At 52.6% G+C, this 14,149-nt stretch overlaps 1 protein-coding gene across 1 annotated transcript in view; it reads right to left on the bottom strand.

Moving 5' to 3' along the window:
* Window positions 1-677: 677 nt before the first annotated feature.
* FAT2 (FAT atypical cadherin 2) overlaps window positions 678-14,149 on the bottom strand; it is a 58,808-nt gene continuing 45,336 nt past the window's right edge. Inside the window, exons 18-24 of the mRNA XM_054217597.1 lie at window positions 13,906-14,103; window positions 12,008-12,815; window positions 11,071-11,216; window positions 7,305-7,746; window positions 4,624-4,777; window positions 2,149-2,741; window positions 678-1,288 (exon numbers count right to left, since the gene is read on the bottom strand). Coding sequence (XP_054073572.1) covers window positions 756-1,288; window positions 2,149-2,741; window positions 4,624-4,777; window positions 7,305-7,746; window positions 11,071-11,216; window positions 12,008-12,815; window positions 13,906-14,103 — 2,874 coding nt within the window. The 3' untranslated portion in view covers window positions 678-755. The remainder of the gene's footprint in view (window positions 1,289-2,148; window positions 2,742-4,623; window positions 4,778-7,304; window positions 7,747-11,070; window positions 11,217-12,007; window positions 12,816-13,905; window positions 14,104-14,149) is intronic.

Genomic DNA, 14,149 nt, shown 5'->3' with positions numbered 1-14,149 from the left:
CAGGGGTCTTGTTTTGTTGCTGGTTTGAGTCTGTGGGTGGTTCCTGGTGCGACAAAGTTTGTTGCTTGGTTTTTCTACAGAAATGAACTTTTTTTTTTCTTTTTTTTTTTTTTTCCTTGGACTTCTGTTGGCCAAGTGAGAGACGAACTGATGGGACCAGCTGCATTCCCTCTTCTCTCTCTCTCTGTGTCAGGGAGCAGACATGGAAGACGGTTTGCACCAGCTGATCCATTCCACCGGGCAAACTGTTGGCTTGATGCAAGCCCACGGAGCCAGAGCTGGGGGCAGGGAGCCTCTGCTATCCCACCTGGGGCACTCCCAGGCTGTGCATCGCTAGTCCTTTTCTCACCTTCTCCACCACGGCCGCTGCCATGCCTACAGTGCTTGCCCTCCTCCTCCTCCTCACCTTCCCTGTGGCCAGGGAGCCCGGGGTGGGAGGAGGTGGCACGCTGCGGTCCTGCGTGGTGTCGGAGGAAGTCCTCTCGACAAGGTGGCGGGTTAGTCATTGGCATCCCAGGAGCATCCTCCGTGTCCTGGCAGTGGCTGGAGCGTTTTCCCCGTTTGCAGCAGGAGCACCATGGAGGGCAGTGGGGAGAAAGATCCAGCCAAATTGCATCCCAGCTGTGCAGGGGGAGGTGCTGCAAGCTGGGGGGACACACATAAGCCTCCCTTCAGCGGCACACGCCAGCTCCCTGCACACTGTTCTGCGTGGAGATGCCCTTCTCTTCTCATCTCTCTCAAGGATGAGCCCCCCATTAAAACATCACCTCCTCGCAGCTCCCGTAGTCGCTCTCCACCATGTCGGAGCCCTCGTAGTTGGGGGGTGGAAGGGGCTGGGCTCGGATGCTGGGCTGGTGGCCCACCTCGCAGTCCGCGTAGGAGGGCTGGGCCACGCTCAGGCGCATGCTCACCCGCTTGTAGCCGGGGTCGGGCTGGTAGGGGATGCCCTCACCCTGCACCAGCTGGGCCGGGTAGTAGCTGATGGCCGTGTATTCGTTCTGGCACTGGGAGGCTCCCATGTCCACGGGGCCGAGCGGCAAGAAGTCCTCCAGGTTCTGGTTGCTGTAGCGGGGCGGGATGGGGGCCCGCTTGTTGCTCTGGTCCAGCGGGAAGGGAAAGCCACCGTAAAGAGCGACCGGTTCCGTGTCCGCTGGCGGAGGGGGCGGCGGGGGTAGAGGAGGGTGGGAGGAGGACGCAGGGGGGCCTTGAATGATCTCGTAGTGGGAATATTCCTGGACGTCTGATGACAGGTAGCGGGGGGGCCAGTAGGTTGTTTCTGCTGGGTAGACTGGAATAAAACAGAGTCGAGTTAGTTGCAGTTCAAGCTTTTGTTTTCCCTCTCTTGCCCTCCTGCTAATTCCTTCTGTAGATTCTGAGCCTGCAGGCGATGTGGCAGAGCAGGGAAGAGAGGAGACGTGGGGACAGGGGAGCTGTAGTTGCTGCTTTGGGAACTGAGGGGCCCTGAGGGCACCCGTGGCTCTGCCGAGGCGGTGTTCCCACCAGCCTTCAGACATCCACTACTCTAGCGCCCAACAGACGCACTTCATCACACCATTCGGATGCAAGAAGCTTGCAGGGGGGTTGGACTAGATGATCTCCAGAGGTCCCTTCCAACCCTATGATTCTATGATGAAGGGATGGGGGCAGAGAAAGCGGTCCACTGGATCTCTCTCTTTCCCTGTAATTAGTCTTGTGAACTCTCTTCTAAGAGCATCCTTTGGTGATGAAGCCCTGGATGGAGAGGAAGCAGTAACCTTGCTGTCCAGAGCCGTGCAAAGTGTTTCCCTCTGCCCAGGAGCATTCATGAAAATGCCTCCGCTAAAACTCACACTGACTTTTAGGTTCTTAATTTTTTTCCCTTTACCTTCATTATTCTCTTTTATAAGGTCTTTTGACCCAAGCTATGCATTAATGGTTTGCCTCCTGATCATGTACGAGACTGAGCAGGATAAAGCTGAAAACTGGGATGTACAGGTGAGCAGGGAGGGAAGGGCCAATAAGGGACCCATAGCAGGGCTTGGGCAGCATTTGCCCGTGTTTTGCTTGGCTTTAATCAATGCTGTCGGTCCCTCAAGTTTGCACACCTTCTAGCCACTTTGCAGAGGGAAGAGGGATGTGTAAGAGCAAGAAAAAGCTGTGGCTACTGACCCATCTCCTCCCTGGCCCAGGTGCACTTGATGAAGGACTCGTTGTCGGAGTTGGAAGGGGGTGCGGCGGGGGGCAGGTTGGGTGCCACGCTGCACACGATGGTGCCCCGGTGCTTTGGGGCATTGGCTGAGTTGAAGGTGACGAACTCGGGGGTGCTGGTGGGTTTGCGCTGCTCTGGCGTGGCCCGGTCCAGGTTGTTGTGTGCTGCATCGCTGAGGATGTTGAGCTCGATGGGCGGCACGGCTTGGGTGCCCACACCCACGCTCTTGGAGAACTCGCTCTTGGAGAGCAGGTCGGGGTCCTCCCGGGCCACGGGCTTGTGTGCCTTGGCCCGGTGGCGGTAGCGCTTGCGGATGAGCACGAAGGCGGCGGCCAGGATGGCCACCCCCAACACTCCGGCTACGATCTCCGCGATCTCCTCGGGGCCCACCGCCCACTGGGTGGGCACGATGGCGGGGGTGATGATGGGCTGCGTGCAGTAGTCCCCCTGGTAATCCGATGGGCAGATGCAGTGGACGGAGCCCTGGTTGCTCACACAGCGCCCGGCATTTCGGCACGGGTTGTCTTGGCACTCCTCGGCCAGTTTCTCGCACCTGTGGGGAGGAAAGGATGGAGACAACCACCGTCAGCCTAGGGATGCAGCTAAAACGGCGTCATCCTATTCAGGGCTCTGACTTGCACCAGCCAAGGATGCTTCATCCTGGTCTGCTCTTCCTCCCTTGCTAGACTCATGCTACCTGCCCTCCTGCCAGAGACTGTGATCCTTGAGTATAAAATGATGGTTTTCAGGTGACCTTGTTTTACAGGATGGTCCTATTTTTCAGTCATGCAACAAATTGAAATGGGGGGGCTTCTTGCCTCAGAGGAGTATTTGGAGTTTCTAGGGCTAACACCACATAGAAAGATGCTCCCATCCTGTTAAATTAGGGACCCCAGGGTCACTCTGAGATGTGTTAACCTCTCGTGAAGTCTTGTATGTCCTCCAGGCTCTGTGGGGTCTCCAGGTGATCTGTAGATGTCTGCAGTTTGCAGCAGACATTTGGGGAACATCTAGCCTGAGAAGGGGTGAACAGGTATACCCGTTGGCAAGGCTTTTTTGGCATTTTATGGAGCATCTGCAGAGCTGAGACTGAATTTCTGGTTGTCTGTCCTGATCCATCCTATGCAACATAAATGTTCCCCAGTAGTAGTTTCCCTCCAACAGTAATGATCTCTCTATGCTAGGGGGAATACACAATGCTTTGTTGGCTTTCCTTCCTTTATTTTTCTTGTTACTGAGCAAAGTCTGTGAGGTTTGGGCTCCTCCTGCTTCTTAGTCAGTGTTTCAGGATGTGTGAGCTGGCGTGTGTGACAGTCTCCCGTTGCTTCCAGATATTACACTGCCACCTAATGCTCAGCTACATACTTTTATTCCAAGAGTTGCACGAATAATTTTTGCCTTCAATTCGAAGGACCAGTGTTCATCCCGGTTAAATGGCTAAGGCCGAAGGACGAACTGGACGTGCTGCTGTTTGAGCCTGTGCTGGGCACCTCTCATGGGCACCTCTCATGGGGCTGGGCTGGAGGCAGGGCAGGGGGCTTGGAGGGGGTGCGCAGCTGCGGTGGGTAACGCTGAGCAGCCTCAGGGCCTGGCTTAATTCTCCAGCTGCAGATATTTGGCAAGCGTGCGTTGATATTTCATATATGGGAAATGCATCCAAGCTGCAACACTGATGGTGACAACTTCAAAGGGGCACGAACCGTAGGGTTCAGGGCCAAAGCCAAACGCTCCAACACCTTGTGGTAGCAGGGATCCATAGGGGGATCTGAGAGGAGCGGGGGAACCGCATCCTGCATGTGCTTTTCAGTGCAGCCCACTACCCTGAGATGAATCATGGCTGCGACCCGGGACAGAAAATCCCCTTGGATGAGCCCTGCAGAGCTGGTCTCGCGCAGAAGCAGCCCCCGAAGCGCTCAGGGTGGGTGTCCCAGCTACTGAGGGAGGGGGCAGCTCACAAGTGTGCTAGCCAGCCTCCCCCCAGCCCCGGGGCCTCCTCCTGCCACCCGGTCCAGTGCCTGCCCGCACCCTGCTCCCCGGCAGCCCTGGCCGCGGGGAGGGTGCCACCATCGCACCGCGGGGAGGAGCAGCGTGTGGGGAGAGACCCCCCGCCCCGCAAGGAGAAGCCTTGGACCTGCAGCAGGCATAATACCTGCAGGCATTCAAAGCATCTGTACAGAGAGATTTTTTTAAAAAATCTCTTCCTGCTCAGAGGAGATGGGCACAGGGGGGTGACAACCACATGACGGCAGAGCTTTTTATGTCCTGGTCTGCTCAGCTCTGCCTTTGGACACTTCCCTGCTGCCGTGCTCAGGTGCAATTAATCCCAGAGCGTCTGGATCTGGTGGGGTCCAGAAGTGTGCAGTGCCTGTTGGTAGAGATCATGTTTTCAGCCCACCACAGGAGATCACCCAGCCCGAAGCCTCCCCAGCCCTTACCTTTCGCCCAGGTACCAGTCGGGGCAGAGGCAGGAGTAGCCAGTGGCCGAGAGGGTGCAGGTTCCCCCGTGCAGGCAGGGCTTGGACTCGCAGGGACTGTCCCCTAGCTCACAGCGCTCACCAGAAAACAGCCCAGGGCAGATGCAGGTGTAACCTGGAGAGGGTGAGAGTGACATACAGAGACTGTATTCGCATGGAAGAACTAGCAAGAACAAGGAGGAGCAGTGCCCAGAGCTGATGGCATCCACAGGGGGCTCAATGTGGCTACCTAAGCGTAGGTACTTGGTGCTGTGGGGCTCCCAAGCCATCCGTGGGGGGCTGGTGGGCACATTACAGGACCTGGAGCAGTTGCTGGAGGCTGGATGGCCACTTTGGGGCAACACAATGACACTGGGCAGCTATTTACTTAACATATCAAGCCCGTGCTGGGCTGACACAGATCCTCTCCCGCCAGGGATGCAGTCAGGGCACGGCTTTATTGCATGGAGAAGCAAGCTGGGGGACAAATGCAGGTTAAAGGAAGGGGAGCCCGGCTGGCTGATTCACAGTTTCTGACTCTGCTAAACACAATCCTCTCTAACTCATTGTTCGCTGAAGCCTTTGGTCCTGCGAGTTCTTGCGGTAGGAAGGACCTGTCTCAACACGCCAGGTTTCTCTTGCCTACAGGAGGTGTCTGGTCTCAGCCAGAGAGAAACCCAGCGTACCTGGGGACTTGGAGAGGGCTGCTGCCATTTGCGTTTTTGGCTACTGTTTAGTCTAGCCCTAAGCATGGGAATGTCCCTGGCTGCACTGAGCTCCTGCTAGTCCCTCGGCTGGTAGCGCCATGCGGGAAGTTCAGATTTTCCACCTTGCAGCACGCTTGAAAAGCCTTTGCTAGTCGTCTGCATGCTAAACATCCCTGCTTTGGAGCACAGAGTGAACAAAGGCAGACCTGTTTCCACATGTGTGTTAGGGGTTGTACAGCCAGGACATGCTGCCACTCGCACGGCAGGTGCCGGACATCGCTCGTAGGGCTGTGTGTGCCCCAACACACGTGTTCCTGGGTGTGGGGGTTCACATGGGTTGGCACCTGTGGTCCTGGGCGCTGCAGTTGATGTGGTGGCTGGTCTGGCTTTGACCCTTTCCGCACAGATGCGTTCTCACGTGGCCACGTGGCTTTCCCGGGCTCGCTTGCACAGACGTGTCTTTGCCTGTGCATGTAATCCCACGCCTGAGATCCCTGGGCAGAACTTTGCATAAACTCGTGCTGCATGCCCGCGGTCTCCAGGACTGAGCCCGCAATGCTCAAGGAAGCCAAACACCCGGGATAACCTCACAAACTACCCGTTCCTTGAGCAACCCCTTCACTGCAGCAGTGTCCTGAGTGTTTCTCTATGGGGCCGTGTCCCACAGGCTCTTTCCAGGGCAGTCCCATTCGTAGGGAAATTGATCACCTTGGAAGGAAACTCTGGGAAGGGCGCTGGATGATTATCAATGAGGGAGTGATTTTTTTTCTTTTATTTTTCAATTGTTCTTTTTCCCCCTCCTTGTGCCTCTTTGCAAAGCAAGCAGGTGATGCTTTTGCTTAGACTAGAAAGGAGTTTTCACCTCTTGGGTTTTGAGCCCCTTCCAGCCCAGCCGGAGGGGTTTTCTGTGCGGAGGGTCCCTAGGCTAAGGCTGAGGCGTGAGTGCCAGCCAGGCTAACCGTTCGGTACGGAGGCACCTCGCGTCAAACAAGTTCAGCTGAACCAGGCAGCTGCTGAGTCGACAGGGCTGGGAATCTCGTTCCCAGAGGCTGCGGGCAGGGCAGGAGGAGGTGTGCTCCCTCCTCCGTCCTTGCTTGCTCGCCGGGCAGGGTGTGGGGTTTGGCAACAGCCCCAAAGAGCACGGAGCTGCGGGAGGATCTCCTACCCCATGCAGCAGCCCAGAAAGCACCCCTCTGCCCCAAGGAAGGGCCAAAGCATAGATGGTATCCAGCTCGATAGACGGGGTGTTATGGGGAGCAGCCCCCTGTTCTGGAAGTTGGGACGCGGGTGTAGGGCAGTGACACAAGGGTGGACATTGCTGGGAGCGGTTCCTCCCCCAGAGGCCACTGCAAACTCACCCTGTCCCCGTGATACAAACTCGCTGCGGGGAGACCCTGTGATGGGAGGAACGGGGCAGCGGTGAGACTGTCTTGGGCAAAGCCTGGTACCAAACCTCTTGAGCACGTGCACCCCATGTTAGCCTGAGACTCTTGTATTTGAGTTTACGGTTTTCCCATATCCCTTCCCATAGCCCCGGGGAGTCACTGACTGCAGTGGGAATAGACTAAGATCTTGGCTTGTTTCTGCCCAGATACTATCACTGCATGATCCCATCTTGCCTGATTCTAGCCTTGCTAATGGCTCGTTAAGCAAAGAGGATGCAGAGGGGTGGGTGGAATTTCTATTTGCATTTGAGTTTTTGGCAAAGCCGCGCTCTCCTAGGTCATGCACACTCCTTAGAAACGCCCTCCGGGCCATGGTCCGCCGGGGAGAGCCAGGATGATGATCTCATACCCCCCAGCTGCTGCTGCACTGACTCAGCTATCACTTGAGGTCCCCCGGGACAGGGGACCTCTGATTCTCCTCTGGAGTCGCCCCCCTGCATAGGGATGAATGAAGAGGTTGCATCTTTCCCTCCCCTCGCTGCTTATTGCTCTGCGTGGGATATTCACGTACCTCCTCCGTGAGTTTCGGAGCACATCCCGTTGTTGAGGCATGGGTTGCTGCTGCAGGCGCCGGTGGGGGAGCAACACTGCTTGATCCCCACCTCCTCCATGACTTCCTTAGATTGTCCTTTCCCGGGCAGGAGAACCACCTCTCTGCCATTGATTGCAACCACGTCCAGGCAGCCTCTGAACCCCCGTGTGACTCTCTGGGACTGCAGCGGCTGCCTCAGGCCCCCAAAAAGCAGGTCTCGCCTGCCCTGGGAGATGCTACATGTCGCTGGCAGCTGGAGAGAAGCGTTTCCCAGTCCATCGATGAGCAGGCGGACAGACGTGTTCTTCACCTCCAGGAAGACTGAGTGCCACTCACCGTCGCTCACAAAACGTGAGGAGGAGAGGTTCCTGGCGTAGTTCCCCCGGCAGCTGTACCCAAGTTGAGGGATTCCATTAACCATCTGCAAAACACGTCCCAGAAAACACGGTTAGCTGTGATACAGGTGGCTGCTGTTCACGGAGGCTTTCAACTGTTCTCTAACGGCTTGTTCCCCCCTCTCCCTGCCTAAACATCGAGACTCAAGATGAATCCCAACTTTCAGACTCCAAGAATTATCAGCTAGGCTCTCTCAGCCATATTAAGCTTTGCATGGGCCAATCAAAGCCTGTTTAAACAACCCCAACCTCCCTTATTTTGCAAAACACCGTCATCTCTTGCACAACTTCACCCGTGGTCCTTCCCTGCAGCCTTTGACAAGTGTGCAGGGAGGGAAGCTCATCTATCCACGTAACAGAGTGCAGAGCCGTGTGATTGTATTCCTGCAGCTGCTCACCCCTTCTCCCCCTTCCTGAGCCTAATTAGAGCCCTGGTATTCAGACTATCCATAACTGTCACCAGTCACAGGTGCACTCTTGTTCTGTGGCCTTTATTCCGTTCTCACTGTCTCGTTAGTGGTGGGGAAGGTGCTGGAGCAGTTCCCCCTTTGGCGTGGGTGAGGGTGGTGAAAGGACCTCGGTGAGCAGGACCACTGGCAGCTTTCTCTGGAGGAGGCAAGGAGGAGTTGGGAGGCAGAGGAAGGAATTACTGGTGTACCCAGCTCTTCACCAGCATGCTGGAAAGCCAGGCCAAAGCTGCTAATAGGTGTTGCAATCCAATCCTTGATCTCCAGCCGATGGGAAGGAGACAAGTTACTGAACTTCTAAAAGTGAGCCGCGCCACTGTCTACTGCATTATACTGGGACCTCAGAAAATCCTATTTGTGGCCCAAGATTCATCTTTAAAACCTCACGTGGAGGAAGGAGAAATGAAAGGTTAGCTGTGCTGTTTCAGGGTGAAGTCAGGGGTAAACCCCTCTTTCCCTTTTTCTCCCCAGTGGTTTGTTGATAAAACTTCTATCTCATAGAAGCCAAGAGCCTGTGGAGACGGAGAAAAGAGATGGATGGAACAGAACATTCATGGAAAACCTGCAGAGCTTGCTACATAACATCAGGCAATTCATCCCAGGCAAAAGAGATCTCCGTGGGGGACGTTAGGGACAGCGGAGTGGCGATGCTTGGAAGAGACTAGAAGAGGGGTGACTATGAGTGATACACTGAACTCTAGAGGAACCTACATACGATATGATGGGGCTACTCTGGAGGGGCCAAAAGCAGAGCAGGACAACAGTTAACTCTTGGAGAAGTCCATGGTATAAATAAATCCCAGTGGGAGGAGAGGGCAGCTGCTGAAGGAAGGAAGAACTAGATGCAGCTGGCACATGCCACGGAAGGGCCTTGAGGCAACATGTGTGTAAATCGCTTTGCACAATTGGCAAGCACACCAGAGAACTTTGTCACTTCGCTTTATCTGGAGGAACATGGTTTCACTTCAGATGGGTCTGTAGATTGGCTTATCAATTTCTGGGGCTGGGAGACAGCTGAGAACTCGATTCCCTGCAGCAAGAACTGACAGACTGCCAAGTCTCTCCCAGCTTGCCTGGTTTGCCATCTTCTTGCTGCACTCGGGAGAGCTTAGTAACTGGATGGGCGATGATATGCATGCCCTTGGGAGAACTTATCCTCTTCACCAAATCTTTAAACAATTGGTTATGATTATTTCAAGGCTTTGGCTCACACCTAGAGCACTGCAGTCCACAGAGCATAAGATCTTGAGAGATTCCTTCATTTTTTTCAGGCCAGGTGGTCTGGAAAATGTTTGGTTCCTGAGATATTGTTAATAAAGTGAATCAGGGAAGAAATGATTTACAGGCAGCTTTATGGTGGAGGGTTTATGAATGTTTCCTATTGAAAAGCTTGTGGACGTATTTGGGTACAGGAGATCATGGGCACAACGAACTCCATCAATGACTCTCTTCTCCCTTGGCTCTGTGTGTTAGGCCTGGCTCAGTAGAGCTTCCTGCCATCTCATCCTTTCTGAGCACCAGCCTGAGTGCTGGACTCCTGCTGAGCTGCTTGGTGACTCTCCTTCCCAGAGACGGGGCTGAAAGCTAGAGACCCTTCTTGAGAAGTGAAGTTTTTCTCGTCAGCCCTTTACAGTGTAGCTTAATGTCACTTTCGGAGATGGATACAGGACATACGGATGATTCTCTGCTCTTGCTCTTCAGGAGCGATGGCTGTGGCAGCAGGAGGTTGCGATATGAACTTTGGGCAGGTCCCTGGTGTTGGCTGCTCCCTGCCTGTGCGAGTCTTTTATAACAGTGGAAAGAAAAGTATTTCAAAATAGGAAGATGGGGTTGTGAAACCATAAGAAGGGATGAGGGTATTCAGGGACAGGATGAACACTTCTAGGTAGGTTACAGTGTGTCTCAACTTGATTAGTCTCAGGGACAAATGTCTGTAAGCTGGTAAATATGTCCTGTGATCTTGGTCTCCAATTAGTCTGAATTTAATTGCTGAGGAATGTATAAACACCCTATTCTTTAGTCATCTGTTGCTTTCCTGTTGCCAAAGTGGAAGAGGGAGATGATCCTTGAATGCCGGGTAGATCCAGTGCTCAGCCAGAGGGAGGAGAGCGATCAGAGTGAAATGTTCTTGGCTCTGCAAGTGTCTTAAACAGTGAAACCACCTGAAGAAAGTGGTTGAAGAGAGTAGGGTGTAGAGAAATAGCATTTAAGTCTCCTGTTTTGTCTGTTCTGTCCATTACTGTAAGGGACCTTTAATTTGAGGTCTGTTTGATTAGATGCATGACGTGACTGGCACACGATCTGATGCAGGTAAAGGTTGGTGATATTCCCCATCTCAGAGCTCACCTGTGCCCTCCTCAGCTCTACTCTGTTACCCCAGCCCTCTAGCCCAACGTGGCTGCCTCCTCTGTGTTGGACTGAGCCATAATGCGGCCTGGCAAATGCTTTGTGCATTCAGTGGGAGTCTGACTCCACTCCTGAGGTCTGGGGGGAAGTTTGCCCTTTGCTACCGTGGAAGCAAACTGGTCTGGGCAAAATTCCACGTGGTAAAGTCTTTTCCCTGAGAGATGTAATATAAGGGAGAGATGGAGAAGCAAGCTGTAAGGAAAGAAGATGATGTGTATCTATGATATGCCTTCACGCCAGAGACCAGCGCGTGCATTCATAGATGTGAAAAAAGATTCACTAGTTGTGGTTGCAGCAATTGCCAAACTGTGCTTGGCTTTCACGTGGTCTTCCCAAGTCTTATATTTTAGCTAGATGAATTACTAAGGATACATATTATTGTATCTTCTTTCTGTGATTCCCTTTACTCGAAAGAGTACGATTTTTTTATATTTTTTTTTACGCTGGGAAGAAACCCCCGTGCATTGCAATACATACCTCCAATGTGGCGTGGTCAGTCCCGTTAGCATAGAACACGACAGCGTGCAGCTGGTGGGTCTTCAGGCGAAAGTGCATGTGCCAGGAGCCCATCTGTGAGTGCTGGTACCAAATGTAGCTGTGGCCCCCGAACCTCACAGCCGTTCCTGGAAGGAGAATGAGCGCAAGGTCTCATCTTTGTCACACTTTGAGACTGTGGACTATATCAAGCCTTTCCTCTTTTCCCAGCCTGACACGGTAACTGTCCAGGAACAGTCCCATCCATGGCAACCCATGTACCGCTGATCTGCATCTCCCACAGCTCCCATTTGGAGTGCCAAGTATTTCTTCTATGTACTGAACTGTAAAACAGTCCTGCAATAGCAGCCTGGCTATTTCTGTCCCATAACACCTTAATGGTGCTCTCGGTGTGGTCTACAACACCCTTGGATTTCCTCATCCTTAACACGTCTTTATATCATTCTATGGTATCCCCCTACCATTCCTGTCCAAGTGATGTTAATCTCTACCCCTGATTCCTCCATTTATTTCTTGCGGTATTCTAGAGTGAGTATAACAAATCTACTTTATTTGGCTTTCCTCAAATTTATCAGTTAGCCTGTGCTTTGCTGAGGCTAGAATCAACACAGGAGCTCAGAGATCGAAATTCTGATGACTGAGCTTCATTACCTGCTAGGTATGGGTGACTCTTCATAATGAGATAGGTAGATGTTGCTGCTACTAAATGCTACAGGAGATTAATTAAAAACAAAACAAAACCCTATGTAAATATTTCAAGCTCTAAGAGTCTAGATTTGGCTTTGAAACTGCAGGCAGAGTTGTTGGTCATTGAGCAACCTAATTCCATGGAAAGCCCAGGTGCTTTACAGTGTACCAAAGGAAAACACAATATGCCCATGTTTATAGGGTGGGGACACTACCAGGAAGGATTGCTCACCATTGCAAGAACAGATTTGCTCCAAGCTGTGCCGTGGGGTGAGGACGCTGAGCCGGGCAGTGCTGTACGTAGACATCATGCCAGGATCCAGCTGAATGGTTTCCTTGCAGACTCGGTGGGCACAATCTGGCCCATGACATGGTACATGAATTGCTTTCTTCATCCGGAGACCAACGAGTTGGTCCATCTCCCCAGCTGACACAGTGATCTTGTTTGCCAGGACCCGAGGCTCATACAAGGAGCCGTGTGGCTCTCCAACAGCCAAGAGCAGGTCCACTCCATCAGAGGTAGCTGCAGGCTGTAAGCTGGCCATGTGGATGTTTTGGCGCCGGGTGACAAGGATGTTTCCCAGAAACCTCTGCAAGTTGCGCCAATGGTCCCCCACAAACTCCTCAGGGGAGAGGTGGCGGAAGTGTAGCACCACCGCCTTGTCCAAGGCCTCCTGTGTGAAGCACCACACGTGGACATTGACGCTGGTGGTGGCTGTAAACGTACCATCGCTGACTGTCACGTTCAGAAGATAGTGGCCGTGGGGAAGCTTGTCCCCAGCAATGATCTTCCCATCTGCAGTCCCTACGGAGAAGAGCCCCTCCTGGGGCACTTCTGCCACCAAAGTGTACACCAGCGTGTCATGGGGGTCTCGGTCCGTGGCATGGATCTTGCCCAGAACACCACCTCGGAAGGCTTCCTCGTTGGTGGTGATGAATATTTCCAGAGGAAGGGCTGAGGGGGCATATTGGCTCTGCTCAGTCACTTGGATATTTATAAATGCAGATGAGGACAGGGGAGGGATACCGCTGTCGGAGACCTTTCAAGGAAAAGAGAAGGATCTGTTATAGCCACATGCTGGCTTACTGTCACCTCACCTGTCTGGATGGGCTGATAAGGTCTGCGAAGGAGAGTGACTTGCAGGAAACAGTGGGTGGAAGGTGTCAGGCAGCGGGTTGGGAAGGAAGAAAGAATGGGGAAAATTGAGAGCAGCGTTGGACCTCTGCCTGGAGACAGCCCCAGGGAAACGGCAGCATGCCTTGCAGCATGGAGACTCACTGAGACCTTCTGTTAGCGCTGGGGTCTCTCTCATTTCTGTGTGTGCTCATCAGCAGCTGAGGCACACCTGAGTGGCTCTGATTTCCTAAGGATTAATCATCTTTAGAGATATTGCCAGTCTTTGGGGCTCCATGCATAACTGAGCGTACAAAGATATATAAAGCAGTTACGCACATCAACACGTTTGCTCATCTTCCAGACTATTTAAGCCCATGGCCCACCTCTGACGGTGTCTGTCTAGCATGAGTCAAGGAACCTCAAAAAAGTGAATAATCAGATTATAGGATAAATTTCTCCCTAATCTTAGGCAGTTAGTGGTTGAGGTTTATAATATAATAGCACCTAGCTTTTAGAACAACTACCATTACTGAAGAAGTGTGTACTTTACATGTTGTTATCCTTTTGTTTGTAACAGACTACCCTTACTGATAACATTGAAAAATAATTAACTCACTCTGTAACAATAGAAATCCTCTTTTAAGAGGAATTTAAACCACTTCTTAAATGACAAAGATAATTGGAGAAAGCTTGTAGGACCAGATCCAGGTCTCACTTTAAACTGGAAGGCACTAGAATGATGCTGGGAAAAGCATCTGTCTAAGCAAACTGCTGACAGGGTATTTCTCATGATCTTGTTATCTGATTTAATCAATGCAGAAGCTGGCCTCCAGCTTCTTGTGGCCAGTCTGTGGAGAAATGATCTCTGGGGCTGGCTCTAAGACGCACAATTTGTGCCTGGATTGGATTTCTCCAAAGTCAGAGATGTTTCCACCCATTGTGCCATCCTAATCTCATTTTATTGCTAATCTGGTTGGGGAATTCAGACACCAGGACGGTAAGGCAGGCTCTACCTGGACTTGTAATAGGTACTGTTCTTTCGTTCTTCTGTTCAGGACAGATGATGTCACCAGCAGACCATTTTGGGTGACATCAAAAGCCTTCCCGTCGTTGCCCTGGGTGATCTGGAATGAATACGGTGGTCCATTTTCTGTGGAATCTCTGTCGCTCATGATCAGCTCCAGGACGCTTGTACCCACGGGAGCATTCTCCTGAAATGGGGAAAGATGCTAGTGGAGAAAGGCAAGCCAAAAAAAA

The sequence above is a fragment of the Rissa tridactyla genome, chromosome 11 (assembly GCF_028500815.1).
Source record: "Rissa tridactyla isolate bRisTri1 chromosome 11, bRisTri1.patW.cur.20221130, whole genome shotgun sequence".
NCBI classification, from domain to species: domain Eukaryota; kingdom Metazoa; phylum Chordata; class Aves; order Charadriiformes; family Laridae; genus Rissa; species Rissa tridactyla.
Note: the sequence above shows the minus strand (reverse complement) of the source record. Positions and strands in the feature narration are given on the sequence as shown.